Below are 17,178 nucleotides of genomic sequence, written 5' to 3'. Positions count from 1 at the left end.
TAGATAAATGTTGCTAAATTAAAATAAAGCCATCATATCATTTTAATACATAAAAAAGAATATGAATACTGAAGCATTTGAATAACCATAATTATAAAGCTAAAGGCAGTCAAAAATAAAATTTTTAACAATCTCAAATATGGCATAGTTCTTTTCTCTTGTATTTAGATTGTACCTCCCCCTACATAATTTTACCTTAATGTAATATATTTTTAAACATGAAGTCACCCTACCTGACACATTTCTTCACTTAAATAGTATGCAATTTCAGTTTAATGGTTATTTCCTGTTTATTACAGAAAATTAAATATAATACAAATTTTGAGAAGCATTGCTAAGAATAAAATTAACATTGTATTAGAAATGTATATACGAATGGGATGGCGAAGCTATTTCTTTTAAAATTAGTCCATACAACTGAAGATGAATATTTACTTATTTTTAGAATGAGACAGAGTTCCAGAATTAAATCTTAATTTGAATTCTGAGAAACCTTATTCAAATAGATAAGTAGCTCAGAATGGAGCAACTTTTGTTATAACAGTGGTATACAATTCTTCTAATTCCTTCCGAGTTTGTGCCAAATCACCTAGCAATCTATTATCACAAATATGTTTTGTATGTGCTCTTAATGAATAGCTTAATTAGATCCACTTTAATTTTGTTGAATTCAAATAGTTGGAAACAACCTAATTTAAAAGAAAAAAAAAAGTATTTTTAACTTAGTCTGTAAAGTCATCCATTTTCTTGATAAGAAAGCCGTATTGCTCTTTGTTGGTAGTCTGTACGTTTTCAAACCCCAAGGAAATGTACCATAGTAAGTTTGAGGAGACTTTCTGTTTTATAAGATGAGAGAAAAACATTAATGAAAGAAGAGATGGGGAAGGATTTTTTTTTTTTTTTACCGAAAAGGTATATAGTTCAAAAATGAATTAGAAACTACTGCTCTTGATATTATGTGAAGCTCTTTGAGGCTAATGCTATAGGGCTTTACCCTCATGTGAGTGGTGTCTTACAGATTGTGGAGGAATGTGAAACTCTGGCATGGAAATAATAGAGGATTGAACTTTAGCTTATAAGATTTTATGAAGCTTTTTTTCCCTGTATTTTATTTCTAGAATCATAAACAATTAATTACTTCCGTAAGAAGTTTATAGCTAATAACGTTGAAAACCAGACATTTTAACAAGACATAATTTTCCCTTTTCTCTATTTTATGATTAATTTAACTTACGGTCAGTATGTACCATTAACTTCTGTTTCCTTGCCATATGCAAAATTTTCCTTGGGGTTTTGGAGGGCATGAATACAGTTATAATAGGGTATAATGTCTGTGTCTTATTGCCACACAGTCACCGTCAATTAGAAGAGATCTTTAAGGTACAGAGCATGAACTAATTCAGACTCATTGTTGTTCCTGGTGGTGTACTAGAGAGAGGAGGCCAGTTTTATTTCTTCTATTTTGTAGCATCTTGAACTGATGGATATTTCCAGAGTATTCCATGATGGCAACATGCCCTTTGCCTTCCCCAACTCACTTTGTGAAAATTTACTTTCCTAGTGTAAGTTATAACTTCTCAAGCATGTTTAGCTTTTATTGTTTGTTAGATTTTAGTTTAATACTAAATATTTATGCGCAATGTCTTTAAATAACATAGAGATAAGGTATAAAGCATAAAACTAAAATGAACACCCATGGACTCAGGATCTACGTGCTCCTCTTCTATTTTATTCCCTTGCTTCTCCCCTTTCCCCCGGTGGCAATTATCCAAAATTTTGTGTTTTTAATGCTCCTTTTAAAAACATAATATTGTAAAGTCACTTTTTATATTTGCTGCTTTTGATTTTATGAAAAGTTTCCATAGTTTCCAGAATGTTGTTTTTTGCTGTTTTGTTTTCTTTTTTGCACTCAACGCTGTTGCCTCTAAGTTTCATTCATATTGTCCTGTGAAACTCAATTTTATTTTTATTACTTCATAATTTTCAGAGTGTGAATATAAAAAACCCATTGATCTATTTTCCTATTAAAAACTGTTTGTGTTTTTTTCTAGTCTTTACTGTTACAAACAGGGCTGCTGCAAATTTCTGGTATACATGTCCAGCATTTTCTCTTGAATGTAAATCTGGATTTTTGCAGTCAAAACTGTCTTCTGGATCATAATGGAATAAGAATATCCAAGAACTCTTTTTTTTCATTATTTATTTATTTTGGGAGAGAGATAGAGAGCAAGTTGGGGGAAGGCTGAGAGAGAGGGTAAGAGAGAATCCCAAACAGGCTCTGAACCATCACCACAGAGCCTGATGGCGGGCTCAAACTCATGAACCATGAGATCATGACCTGGGCTAAAATCAAGAATTTGATGCTTAACCGACTGAGCCACCCAGGTGCCCCAAGAATATTCCAAAACTCTTAATAATAAAAGAGCTTCCCAAGCTACTACCATATTATTTTAGAAAGTAGTTTTACTGATTAATATATTAGATTTCCTGTTAACCCCATACAGTTTTCAAAAAATGAGCAGACATCAAAAGCTATTGGCTTGTTTACTTCCTCCTCCTCTGTCTCCTCTTCTTCCTCCTCCTCCTCACCCTCCTCTTCCTCCCCTTCCTCCTTCTCCTCCCGTTCCTCATTCTCTTCCTCTTTCTCTTACTTCTCCTCCTCGTCCTCCTCCTCCCCTTCTCCTCCTCCTTCTCCTCTTCCTCTTCCTTCTTCTTCCTCTTCTTCCTCTTCTTTTTCTTCCTTCTCCTCCTCCTTTCCCTCCACCTTCTCCTCTTCCTTCTCTTCATTCCCTTTCTTCTGTTTCTTCTTCTTCTCCTTTCTTCTTCCTCCTCCTCCCTCTCCTCCTCCTCCTTCTTTATTTTTCCTTCTTCATCTCCTTCCTCCCCTCCTGCTCCTCCTCCTCCTCATTGTCGTCTTTCTTTCTTTCTTTCCTTCTTTCCTTCTTTCTTTCTTCCTCCTCCTCCTCCCCCTCCTCCTTCTTTTCCTTCTCTTTCTCCTCATTCTCCTTCTCCTTTTCCGTCTCCTCCTTCTTCTCTTATCCCCCTACATCTTTCTCCCTTTCCTTTTTATTCTGGTAATTGTGTTCTAACAATTGTTAGAGTTGTTCAATTGAACTCTTCTCTTAAACAAGGCACCAGTTCTCTGATACTCTCTTTACAAGGTATCTCCTGTACAAATTAGGATAATGAAAAAAAATTTAATTAGCTTTTATTTCCTAGTGAGTCTTGTTATTATTCTACTGATTAGAAGGTTGAAATTGCCAAGAGTGTGCTGTGAGGTTAACAGTGTTCATAGGTACTATTATCTAGGTGTACTTAGGACAGCAACAAACCAGTGTGTATGAAAGACACCCTCTTCCTTCACCATGAAGAGTATGCTTCAAAAATGTTGATTAAGGAAAAGAACTACAAAGCACAACATAAGAAAGCATTACCTTCCTTTATACATAAATAACAGTAAAAGTTGTATTTCTTTAGGTCATTCTGCGCACAATTGGTATCAATCACACTCAGGCTCCTGTGCTGTGGTCAAAGATATTTGATAACCAAGGAAGAAGAATGCCACTTAATGCTTATGCACTTGATTTCTATAAACATGGTTCCTTGACAGGACTAGTCCAGGACAACAGGTATGTTTTGTCTATCCTCACCTATCCCCCCACTCTCTCTTGCTCTTTAATCATTTCTACTTCTACCTTTATTTCTGTCTCCATGTCTGCATTCATGTCTGTGTCTGCATCTTTCTCTTTCATTTCTACCTCTACCTTTGGTTCTATTTATGTATCCATCTTTGCGTTGCTATCTAACGGATGAATTTTAGGCAAAGCCTTTTACAATTTTAAGTATAGGTTAATCATGCTAAATATACTGGAATTTTTTACTGTAGATTAATGGCAAGAGGGAATAACAAACTCTGTGTTATTTTTGTGGTTTACCAACATACTTTTGGGACTTAGGCTGACTCACTTGACCTAAGGATGTACACTACAGATATAAATATTTGTGCATACTCACAGATGTGTTTTTATTTATTACTATCCTATTTTATTCATCATGAGATATTTTAAAACTGAAAAATAATAACAAACAGTGCCATGCTCACCATTATCTGAGAGAAGTATATAAAAAGGTATGTAACTCACACATCTGAGGACTGAGCATATGACAGTTGTGTTAGCTCTTTGGCAGGGAATACATTTTCAAAAACAGTAAGGAGGGGTAAACCATCTTGGATTTACCTGGGAGAAGAAAAATTGGCCCAGACATTGAGCAGGTGGATGTGGGAGGAGCATTCTGTCATACCAGTCAGTAATTCAATAGCATTTTATATAAAATTCTGAACAGTATTTATTGAATTAAAGTATTTAAAACTCCAGACACTTGAGAAATGTTGATCAACTTTTTTATATTTCATAGATCACTCATGCAGATGTGTTTTATTATATTTTTAAAGTTTTTATTTTGATCACTTGGTGCTCATCACAACAGGTGCACTCCTTATTCCCATCACTTATTTCACCCATCCTTGCACCCCCACCCCCTCTGATAACATCTGCTTGTTCTCTATAGTTAAGAGTCTGCTTCTTTATTTGCCTCTATCTCTCTTTTTCCCTATGCTTATTTGTTTTGTTATTAAATTACTCAGATGAGTAAAATCATGTGGTATTTGTCTTTCTCTGGATGAATTATTTCACTTAGTATTCTACTCTTGAGCTCCACCCATGTCATCACAAATGGCATTTTTAATTCTTTTTTATGGCTGAATAATGTTCCATTTTATATATATATATATATATATATATATATATATATATATATACCACTTCTTTATCCATTCATCAATTGATGGACACCTGGGCTGTTTCCATATCTTGGCTATTGTAAATAATACTGCTATAAACATAGGAGTGCATGTATCCCTTTGAATTAGTGTTTTTGTATGCTTTGGATAAATACCCAGTAAAGCAGTTGCTGCATTGCAGGGTAGTTCTACTTTTAACGTTTTGAGGAGCTTCCATACAGTTTTCCACAGTGGCTGCATCAGTTCATACTCCCACCAACAGTGTAAGAAGCTTCCCTTCTTTTCACATCCTTGACAACACTTGTTTTTTGTGCTTTTGATTGTAGCCCTTCTGACAGGTGTGAGGTTATATCCCATTGTAGTTTTGATTTGCATTTCCCTGATGGCAAGGGATGATGAGCATCTCCTCGTTTGTCTTTTGGCCATCTGTATGTCCTCCTTGGAGAAATGTCCGTTATGTCTTCTGCCATTTTTAATTGGATTTGTGTGTGTGTGTGTGTGTGTGTGTGTGTGTGTGTGTGTTGATTTTTGTAAGTTCTTTATATATTTTGGATACAATCCATTATGGGATATGTCATCTGCAAATATCTTCTCCCATTTTATAGGTTGCCTTTTAGTTTTGTTGATTCCTTCACTGTGCAAAAACTACTTTTTTTTTTTTTAAGTAGGCTTCATGTCCAGTGTGGGGTTTGATCTCATGACCGTGAGATCAAAAGTGTCACACTCTACTGACTGAGCCATCCAGACACCCTGAAGCTACTTATTTTTGATGTAGTCCTAATGATTTATGTTTGTTTTTGTTTCCCTTGCCTCAGGGGACCTATCTAGAAAAAAGTTGCTATGGCCAATGTCAAAGAAGTTATTGCTTGTGTTCTCTTCTGGGATTTTTATGGTTTCAGGTCTCACATTTAGGTCTTTAATCCATCTTGAATTTACTTTTGTATATGGTGTAAGAAAGTTTTCCAGTTTCGTTCTTCTGCATATTGCTGTCTAGTTTTCCCAACATCATTTGTTATCCGTTTGTTGAGGAGACCATTGTTTTTCCATTGGATATTCTTTCCTGCTTTGTTGAAGACTAATTGATCATATAATTGTGGATTTATTGATGGGATTTCTATTCTGTTCTATTGATCTACTTTTGTACCAGTACCATACTGTGTTGATTACCACAGCTTTGTAATATAACCTGAAGTCTGGAATTATGATGCCTCTAGTTTTGCTTTTCTTTTTCAAGTTTGCTTTGGCTATTCAGGGTCTCTCATGGTTCCATACTAATTTTAGGATTGTCTATTCTAACTCTGTTAAAATGCTGGTGGTATTTTGATAGGGATTTCTTTAAATGTTTAGCTTACTTTGGGTAGTAAAGACATTTTAACAATATGTGTTTTTCCAATCCACAAGTATGGAATGTCTTTCCACTTCTTTGTGTCATCTTCAATTTCTTTCATTAACATTTTATAGTTTTCAGAATACAGGTCTTTTACCTCTTTGGTTATGTTTATTTCTAGGTATCTTATTGTTTTCTGGTGCAATTCTAAATGGGGTTGATTTATTAATTTCTCTTTCTGCTGCTTCCTCCCTGTGTATAGAAATGCAACAGATTTCTGTACGGTGATTTTACTGAATTCATTTATCAGCTCTAGCTGTTTTTTAGTGGCATCTTTCTGGGTTTCTATATATAGTGTCATACGATCTACAAATAGTGAAAGTTTTACTCCTTCCATACCAATTTGTATGCCTTTTGTTTATTTTCGTTGTCTGATTGCTGTGGATAGGACTTCCAGGACTATATTGAATAAAAGTGGTGAAAGTGGACATTCTGTCTTGTTCCTGACCATAGAGGACAAGCTCTCAGTTTTTCCCTTTTGAGGATGTTAGCTGTGGGTTTTTCCTAAATAGACTTTATTATGTTGAGGTACGTTCCCTCTAAACCTACTTTGTTCAGGGTTTTTATTATGAATGGATGTTGTACTTTGTCAAATGCTTTTTTTGTGTGTCTATTGAAATGATCATATGGTTCTTATTCTTTCTCTTATTGATGTGATATGTCATATGGTTGATTTATAAATATTGAACCACACTTGCAACTCAGGAATAAATCCCACTTGATTGTGGTTAATGGTTTTTTATTTTTTATTTTTTTTTCATGGTGAAAAATTCTTTAATGTATTGCTTTTTTTATATATTTTTTTACATTTATTTATTTATTTATTTTTTAATCTTAAAATTTTATTTTATTTATTTTTAATATGAAATTTATTTTAAATGTATTGTTGGATTTAGTTTGCTGGTAGTTGTTGAAGTTTTTTTTGATCCATATTAATTAGAGATATTGGCCTTTTTTTTGTGGTGTCTCTACTTGTTTTTGGTATGACAGTAATGCTGGCCTCATAGAGTGAATTTAGGAGTTTTCCTTACTCTTGCATTTTTTTGGAATAGTTTGAGATGAATAGGTTTTAACTCTTCTTTAAATTTTTGGTACAATTTGCCTGTGAAGACATCTGGTATTGGACTTTGGTTTGTTGGGAGTTTTTTGATCACTGATTTAATTTTGTTATTGGTAGTCAGTCTGCTTATATTTTCTGTTTCTTCCTGTTTTGGTTTTGGCAAGTTTCATGTTTCTAGGAATTTGTTCATTTCCTCTAGGTTGTCTAATTTGCTGGCATATATTTTTTCATAATATACTGTTATAATTATTTGTATTTTTGTTAGTGTTGGTTTTTATTTCTCCCCGCTCATTTGTGATTTTATTAGTTGTGTCCTTTCTCCTTTTTTTGATAAGTCTGCAGAGTGATTTATCAATTTTATTCATTTTTTTCAAAGACCCAGCTTCTGATTTCATCGACCTATTTTTTTTTTTTTTTAGTTTCTATATCATTTATTTATGCTCTAATCTTTATTATATCCATCCTTCTGCTGGCTTTAGGTTTTGCTTATTGTTCTTTTTTTTTTAACTCCTTTGAGTGTAAGATTAGTTTTTTGTTTTTTGGTTTTTTTATTTGAGATTTTTCTTTCTTCTTGAGTAGGCCTGTTTTTCTATAAACTTCCCTCTTAGGACTGCTTTCGCTGCATCCCAAAGGTTTTAGACCTTTGTATTTTCATTTTCATTTGTTTCCATGTATTTTTTATTTCTTCTTTGATTTCCTATTTGACACATTCAGTGTGTAGTAGTATGTTACTTAACCTCCATCTCTTTGCGGTCATTGCAAATTTTTTCTTGTGGTTTATTTCTAGTTTCATAACATTGTGGTCAGAAAAGATGTATGGTACGATTTAATCTTTTTTGAATTAGTTGAGGCTTGTTTTATGGCCTAATACATGACCTATTCTCCAGAATGTTCCATGTGTACTTGAAAGGAATGTGTATTCTGATGTTTTAGGATAGAATGTTCTAGATATATCTGTTAGGTTCAGCTGATCCAGTGCGTAATTCAAAGCCATTATTTCCTTGCCAATTTTCTGTTTAGATGATCTGTCCATTGATGTAAGTGGGGGTGTTAATGCCCCCTACTCTTATTGTGTTGTTATCAATTAATTCCTTTATGTTCATTATTAACTGTTTTATGTATTTGGGTGCTTTACTTCTTGTTACAGTCTTTGTTTTAAAGTTGAGTTTGTTCATTGTAAGTATTGCTACTCTGGCTTTCTTTTGATATTCATTTGTATGATAAATGTCCATCCTCTCACTTTCAATCTGCAGGTATCTTCAGGACTAAAAATACTCTTATAAGCAGTGTATAGATGAGTCTTTTTCTAAAAAAAATCCATTCTGTCACCCTGTGTCATTGATTCAAGTATTTAGTCCATTTACATTCAGTGTAATTATTGATAGATATATATTTATTGATATTTTATTACTTGTTTTGTGGTTCTTTCTGAAAATTTTCTCTGGTTCTTTCTTGTCATTTTCTTTTTCATGATTTGATGGATTTCTTTAGTGATATATTTGGCCTTCTTTCTCTTTATTATTTGCATATTAATTAGTGGTTTTGATTTTTGGTTACCATTAGGTTATATCTTCTGAATATAGCCATCTATCTTAAGTAGATGGTCAGTTAATTTGAACCCATTCTTTACTCCTCTCCTCCCCATGTTTTAGGTACATGGTGTCTTATTTTCATACTTTAATTTTGTGAGTTCTTTGGCTGGTATTTTACAAAAAAGATTCATTTATACTGATTTTGTGTTTCCCACCTTCATACTGTCAATTTTGGTGTTTCATTTTTCCTTAGCATCCTCTTTAATATTTCTTGGAGGGCTGGTTTAGTGGTCATGAACTGCTTTAGTTTTTGTCTAGGAAACTCTTTATTTCTTCTTTTATTTTGAATGATAGACTTGCTGGATAGAGTATCCTTGACTACAGATTTTTCCTATTCAGCATTTTGAATATATCATGCCACTCCCTTCTTCCTTGGAAAGTTTCTGCTGAAAAAGACCCTGATAGCCTAATGGGATTTCCCTTGTATGTAACTGTCTTATTTTGTTTTGCTGCTTTTAAATTGTTTTCCTTATCACTATATTTTGCCATTTTAGTTGTGTCTTGGTGTTTATCTGCTTTTGTTGATTTTGTTGGGAGTTCTTTGTGCCTCTTGGATCTGGATATCTATTTCATTCCCCTGATTAGGGAGGTTTTCAGCTATTATTTCTTTAAATAAATCATTTGTCTCCTTTTCTTTCTCCTGGGACTTCTATAATATGAATGTTTTTATGTTTGATAGAGTCACTGAGTTCCCCAAGTCTGTTCTTGTTTTGCATAATTCTTTTTTTTCTTTTGTTCAGCTTGATTACTTTCTAATACTGTGTTTTCTAGGTCATTAATTTGTTCCTCTGCTTCTTCCATCCTGCTGTTCATTCCATCATGCATGTTTGTGTTTTTGTTTATTGAGCCCTTTATCTCTGATATATTATAACTTATCTCTGTGTTAAGGTTCTCACTCATGTCTTCCATTCTTAAGTCCAATGGGTATCTTTAGGATCATTTCTTTAAATTCTCTATCAGACATGTTACTTATATCTGTTTCAAGGCCATGGCCTTGTCCTTTTCTTTAATTTGGGACAAATTCCTCTCTCTTCTCATTTTGTCTAAGTCTCTGTGCCTGCTCTATGTTAGGAAACTCAGCTACTTCCCCTGTTTTTTATGGTAATGGCCTTATGTAGAAGAGCTCCTATGTTGGTAGACATGGTATAGGCACAGGTTTGGGCTGGTCTTCTTTGGGAGGGTACCTGCAGCACTGGGACTGAGGCAAGAATGACTGGGAAGGGTGGTTCCAACAGAGTGTGTGTGGGGATGAGGCTTGGTGTGAGCAAGTTAGGTAGCGATTGTCAGCTGTTAGCATGGTGCTGCTTCCTGCAGGTGGCCCTGTGCGTATGCTGAGGGATGGGGGAGGAAATTATGCTGGCCAGTTTCTTTGTTCCCAGAGGGGTGTCTTGTGAACACTGCCTCTCTGAAACATACTCTGAGAAGAGCAGATAACCTCCCCACTGTGTGCTGCAGCCACTCTTCAGGTAGTTCTTTTCATGCTGTGCATCTGTGGGCTGTTTGCCCTGTCTTCTCTCCAAGAGCAGCCTCGATGCTTTTGGGCTCTATCTGTGCCACACCTACTGACCTTTAAAATTTCAGTCTTTATTTAGGCCCTGCTGGTTGTAAGAACTCATGAAATTTGGACCATCTCTTTTTCCAAGCCAGTTGGTATGGGGAAACATCTCCTTGTACAATCCCCTATGTGCTAGTCTATCTCTTGCCCTTCTCCATGCCTGTGGCTCCCTCCCCATTGCAGCAGCCACAGTATGTTTCTCTCCCAAACCATGTCTCTGTGCTTCTTACCTTTTTTGATGTGGCCTCTTGTCTACCTTTAGTTGTGGAATTTGTTTTGTCAGTCTTCAGGTTGATTCTGGTGTATTTAGGATGTTTTGATAGTTATCTAGTTGTATTCATGGGATGAAGCAGGCTTCGGGTCTTCCTACCCTGCTGCCTTCTTCCCCCTCGGATGTATTTCTGATCATTTTTAAAAATATTTTTAAATATTTAAATATTTTTTAAAAAATGACTCATTGTCATGAGTAAGAGTAGTTGTGACATTAGTAAATAGTCTGATTCTTCCCTTTTGATTCTCCAGCCCCCATTCACTCTTCTGAGCTTAACTTTCCTACTTTGGTTTTCTCCTGAAATGGTCAGTCTCCTATGCGTATTGTACTTGTGATATTTGAATTCATAATTAACACTCCTGTTGATTGAATTATCCTTTAGGATTGTGGCATTCTAATAAACATGTCTTGACAGATGAAAGTAATCTCTTATTGACAAAGCCAAAATTTCAGCATCAAATAAGTTCTTTAATGTTTTTATACTATTAATTTTCAAAATGATATTTTGTTTAGGATGAATGAAGGAACTGCTTATGAGTTGTTGAAAGATTTTGCACTCACCATTCGATCTATCAGGTATGTTATATACTTTAAGTATTGATTTCATATTTTCCAAAATTTTAATGGTAATTAAATTGAGTTTGTTGACCTCATACTTTTTTTAAGTTTATTTAATTTGAGAGAGAGAGTGCTTGAGCATGAGTAGGGGAGGAGCAGAGAGAGAAGGAGAGAGAGAATCCCAAGCAGGCTTTGCATTGTCAGTGCAGAGCCCATGCAGGGCTCAGACTCATGAACCATGAGATCGCCATCTGAGCTGAAATCAAGAGTCAGATCCTTAACTGACTGAGACACCCAGGCACCCCTGTTGACCTTATACTTAGAAGTGACACTGAGCTTCTTCGATGTCATGCCTTTCAACTCCCCAAACAATTTGCAGAGCTTCTCTTCAACACCCTGTTGCACTGGTTCTATAATAGAATTAATTCCAAAGCCCATTTGACGTAAGGTTTAATTCAGACCAGAACCCTAGCCTCAGGCACTGCATAATAGAACGATATTCCAAAACCTCAGGAATTCCTAGATGCTAGTATTCTGTTTTCATAACCAGTGTTTGTCAGATACATGATACTTCACAGGGCCCCTTAGGGCTCCATTGGTCCCTGGTTATATTTCAATTTATATATTCTGGATTCTCTTGCTTTATACAGTGTTTTGCCCAGGCTTCATCTGACACTAATCTCTCATATTGGCTTCCTGTTTTCATCTTTAACAGAGCTCTGTGGGGACCCAAACAATTCCAAACTTTATATGGATACCCCCATCCTAAGGCTCTATTAGAAGATCCATCCTTAAGCCCATCATGTATTTCCTGGTTAAATATACATCTTCCTAAAGCCTCTGTTCTGCATGTACCTTAATACTTTATGGGTTTTCCCTTTTCTATCACTTGCTTTAAAAATTATATTTCTTCACATATATGAATACATGTAATTTGCCATGAATCTCTTCATCTTCATGAAGTTGTTGCTAATTAGGTCATTGTTTTTTATTTTTTTGATACAAGATTAGTTAGACCTGTTTGGATGTTTTATACAGAGAATGAAACTATGAGGATGCTAGAGCAGAGGGAACTGCTCTAGTTTCTTGAGTATCTCTATGTAGTGTATTTCTTGAGTAGCTCATAGTTATTCAAGAACATCTCAAGAAACTCCAGAGACTTTGGAGCTGTCTCAAAATCTGATCCTAGAAATATCATTCATTTTTTTTCTTTAAAAATTATTGAAACATTACTGATTTGAGGAATATGTTTAAGCATTTGAGATACAGATAATCATTAAATCTATCCCTTCTTTAAACATAATCTTACAGTGTAGTGTGAGGAAACTTACTTGTAGATATTAAAAAGGTAATAAGTGCTAGGGTGACAGATAAGGGGGCAACTAACTTGACCTTGGATTCAGAGAAAGATTTTCAAATGAAGTAATTTTTTTCACTAAGTCTTAAGGTATATTAAGGGGGAAGAGGAAATAGTGTTTTCAAAGTACAGAAATGAGAAAGGGCCTGATATGTCAGGTATTGGCTTCGATCTCACTATAGTGGCATGGGGAATATGGGAGTTGTGATAGGGATGGGGAAGATGCTGAGTTGCTTAAAGGAGCTTTAAAGACAATTTGGATACATTGAGAAGGGTCTTAATTCTCATATTATGGAGTCTGGGCTTAATATTTTGAATAATGTGTAGACAGTGCATAGACATGAGTATGATAATGGGTCTATGGTTTATATGTGTGACAGAGATGTGTATGGTTTATGTATGTGGCAGAAACTCAAAGGCTATAACAGCCATGCAGGTGAAAGTGGGTGTGGGTCTGGATTAAGGAAATAGAACCAATGATGATTAGAGAAGTATTTATGATATAGTATTCAAAGAAACTGTCAATAAAGGCCATGTAGTTGGTGAAGATAACAAGGTTTCTATTTTAGTTAATGATACATAAGAAACATAGAGGTGAGGGTGAGGTTGGAGGAGGACTAAGAACCAAAAATAGTGAGTTAGAATTTATATATGTCACATAATATCTGTGGGAAATCATTCAAGAGGAAATGGTCGGTGTCATAATTATAGGTCTGTAACTAGGAGGAAATTCAGTGTTACAGATACAGATCTGGTCATTGTTTGTATTGGGTCAATGAAGACACTAGGAAAAATTCTGGAACTCTAGTGAAACCAAGGTAATAGGAATTACAATAGGTTGATAAAACGTCAGATCCTGATTATGTTCAGCACTTTATCACTGCAGCTGCACGGTTCATTTGTGGATTTCCTCTCTCCTTTCTTTTCACCTGCATATTCATTTCTTATTGCTGCTATAACAAATTACCACAAATTTAGTGGTTTAAACCAACACAAATTTATTATCTTACAGTTCTGGAAGCCTGAAATCCAAAATGGGTCTAACTGGGTTAAAATCAAGATGTTGGCAAAGCTCATTTCTTTCTGGAGGCTTTAGGACAATCTGCTCTATTGTCTTTTCCAGGCTCCAGAGGCTGCTGGCATTATTTTTTATCATGGTCCCCTTCCCTCTTCAAAGCCAGCAATGGTGGGGAAAGTCTTACATTGAGATGAGCTCTCTCCTGCCTCCCTCTCCCGCTTACAAGAACCTTTGAGACTATAATGGGCTAACCCAGAAAATCCAGAATAATTTTTCCATCTCAAAGTCACCTGATCAGCAACTTCAGTTCCATCTGCAACCTTAATTCTCCATTGCCATGTAAACTAACATGGCCCTAGATTTCTGAGGATTAGAACATAAATATCTCTGGAAGACCATTATTCTATTTATTACACCCTGTTTTTTTCTTTTTAATTTTCTTAGATACCTAGGTAAAGGAAGTAATATTTTGCCCTTCTTAGCGGTAGTTACTTGTGGGTTTCAGTATATATTGGACACGGTAGCCAAAAAAAAAAAAAAAAAAAAAAAATCACAAAATAGCCTCTAAAGAGGTGCATGGAGAAAGGAAGGGAATTTGTGTTGTTGCTTTTGAAGGGAAGAGGGATAGGTTTACATGACATTTGTTGGCCTTTAAAATCCTCTTGGTAATTGACGTGAAGAGGAACTGTACGGGAACTGTTTTGTTATCTTTATTTTGTTATTTTTTCCATTCAAGTTTTTTTTAAGATAAACATGTTTCTTATCATCATTCTTCATATTTTTCTACCATTTCATCATGTAATGGGATTTTCTTAATTCTTCCCACATGGAAAAAGTCCTTCTTATAGTACTGACTCTCACTAAAATGCTGTGTATTTCCATTTACAGTGTTTCCTTGCGTGAACTATGTGAAAATGAAGATGACAATGTGGTCTTAGCATTTGAACAATTGAGTGAAACCTTTTTTGAAAAACTTAACCAAGTTTAAAAACAAAGACTATCCAGATCACTTAAAATATTTCCATGGGCATTTTTGAAGTCATATTTTGTGATCCTCATATTTTTGGTCATAAATACATATATAATGAAGTGGAAGTAACAATTTGGAGTCAGAATTATAATCAAACCCGGCATGTCTTTCATGAGTACCCTTGGAAAAGTTATTTAATGTCTTTGAATCTTGGCTTCTTTATATAGTTTAATAATAATGCCTATGTTTCAGCTAGTTTGTGGATTGATTGAGAAAATGTGTAGATTTTCTTTGTGACTGAAGAACAATTTTTACTCTGTGAGGCCTAAACAAATATTACGTTCTCAACATTTTTTGCCTCAATGTCATAATTTATAAAAGTCTATTAAGGCTAGAATAAGCTACTACAGTACGCTGAAGTTGAAATATGTTTTCTTTAATTAACTTAAATGTAATCATATGACTTATATATATGGTCTTTAAAATGGTGGCTTGTAGTAAACTTGAACTACTTTTTTTAAAAAATATAAATGAGAGTTCTGGCATGAATCCTGTGATGTTTTAAAACAACACATGGCTTGTGATTTGGCTTGATTTTAATTGTATATAAATGACTGAAAAACCACAAAGAAATAAAATGGGTGTAGTCAACTTACCATTGGTCTCTTTGTGTTAAGTCTATGCATCTTTCAAACTATTTGCACACACATTTACATTTTGTATATAATAAATAGTTCACATATAATCACTTTCACTCCCTAGCCTTAAGCCTCAGATCACAGTTTTAGAAACTATTTTAGACCCTAAACTTGAGTATTTTATCCTCAGAGCAAAAGGTCTGTTCTCTCCTTCTATCCAGATGTCTTACTGAAGATGATCTTTTGTATGAAATTATTTATACATATATTACATTGGTTTAGAAAAACACCTGTGCTTCATTTTGTCTGGAGATAAAAGAATACTCTGTTACCTGGACATGTCCCATTATTGCATGTGCCATGTTAGGGGTCTCTAGTTTCCTTGGTTTAGACCCATTCACATTATTTAAAACTCGCAATGTAACAACTTCTGGACACCAAAATACATAGAAACCAAAGCCGTTTCTATTGACCACTCAATGGTCAGTAGACTACTACTGATCTCTCCTAGAAACACTGATACACAATATTAATAAATTGTCACGTTGGTTTCCACCTCTCACTTGTGGTTTCATAAGTCTGATGAATACATGAAGATTTTTTTTCCATGACTGAACCAAACTGGCTCCCTAAGTTTTAGGGATAGAATAAGATTATTTCCTACAAACTGGCATTCTAGTAAAAGAGGAAGTTATACCTAACCTCTTTAAGGTAGGTCTAATGGTCAGCTTCCTTTGCTTCCTTTTTGACTTTTAGCAATAACTCTAAAAAGTAACATGGAACAACTTTTGAAGAGAGAATTTATATGGGAACTCTGAAAACATTTTATGTTCCATTTTTTGTGATAATGTGAAATTTTTCTTTCTGAGAAATATGTATAGACATCCTGGTAAGATTTACTGGAGAATCATTATTACCACCGTAATTTATTCCCATTTTTTTCCCATGAGAGGAAAACATCATATTGGCATTAGGTCTATAAAGGGTCTTCTGGAAGAGCCACTTGTAAAAATTTTTATGTTGAGAAAATTATAGACGCAAATGCTGGAAATAATATACCATGCTCACTTCAGCAGCACATACACTGAAACAGGAAGGATACAGAGAAGATTAGCACATGCTCCAGGATGACATGCAAATTTGTGAACTATTCCATATTAAAAATATATGTATATACCTGTGCATATATGGTTAATTCATTTATGACAAAGGAGCCAAGAATAGACAATGGTGAAGGGAACATCTGTACAATAAATGTTGCTGGGGAAAATGGACAGCCACGTGCAAAAGAATGAAACTGGACCAATATCTTACACCATACACAAAAATTAATTCAAAATGGAGTAAAGACATAAAAATAAGATGAATCCATAAAAATCCTTGGAGAAAACTAGGCGAGTTCCTTGGCAACATTGATATTGACAATGATATTTTGGATTTGACACCAAAAGCAAAGGCAACAAAAGCAAAATAAACAGGTGGGACTATATAAAGTTAAAAAAGCTTCTGCACAGCAATGTAGACCATCAACAAAATAAAAAGGCAACATGCCAATGAAGAAAAAATATTTGCAAAGGATAAATCAGATAAGGGGTTAATATCCAAAATGTATAAGGAATTCATGCAACTCAACACCCAAAACCCTCCAAATAATCCAATTAAAATGGGGAGATGACCTGAATAGACATTTATCCAAAGAACACATACAGATGGTCAACAGACACATGAGAAGATGCTAAACATCACTTATCAGCAGGGAAATGCAAATCAAAACTACAAGAGGTATCACCTCATGTCTGGGAAAATGGTTATTCAAGTGTTGGCAGATGCGGAGAATAAGGAACCCTTGTGCACTATTTTGGGAATGGTGCAGCCACTGTGGAAAATACTATGGGAGTCCCTCACAAAATAAAAAACAGAACTACCATATGACCCAGGAATCTCATTTCTGAACATTTATCTGAAGGAAAT

At 34.8% G+C, this 17,178-nt stretch overlaps 1 protein-coding gene and 1 non-coding gene across 2 annotated transcripts in view; both read left to right on the top strand.

Annotated features, from left to right (window-relative positions):
* Positions 1–15,216, top strand: part of LOC124520577 (probable ATP-dependent RNA helicase DDX60) — a 98,802-nt gene extending 83,586 nt beyond the window's left edge. Inside the window, exons 35-37 of the mRNA XM_047091550.1 lie at positions 3,478–3,629; positions 11,180–11,242; positions 14,488–15,216. Of these exons, the coding sequence (XP_046947506.1) occupies positions 3,478–3,629; positions 11,180–11,242; positions 14,488–14,587 (315 nt within the window). The 3' untranslated portion in view covers positions 14,588–15,216. The remainder of the gene's footprint in view (positions 1–3,477; positions 3,630–11,179; positions 11,243–14,487) is intronic.
* A 1,051-nt stretch (positions 15,217–16,267) lies between these two features.
* Positions 16,268–16,369, top strand: LOC124521433 (U6 spliceosomal RNA). Its single transcript, XR_006964521.1, has one exon. It is a non-coding gene; the product is annotated as a U6 spliceosomal RNA (small nuclear RNA).
* The last annotated feature ends 809 nt before the right edge of the window (positions 16,370–17,178 follow it).

The sequence above is a fragment of the Lynx rufus genome, unplaced genomic scaffold (genome assembly GCF_022079265.1).
Source record: "Lynx rufus isolate CCGP_SWC_20201006 ecotype Redwood Valley unplaced genomic scaffold, mLynRuf1.p SCAF_3, whole genome shotgun sequence".
In the NCBI taxonomy this organism is placed as follows: Eukaryota; Metazoa; Chordata; class Mammalia; order Carnivora; family Felidae; genus Lynx; species Lynx rufus.
This window is presented reverse-complemented; position numbering and strand designations above follow the sequence as displayed.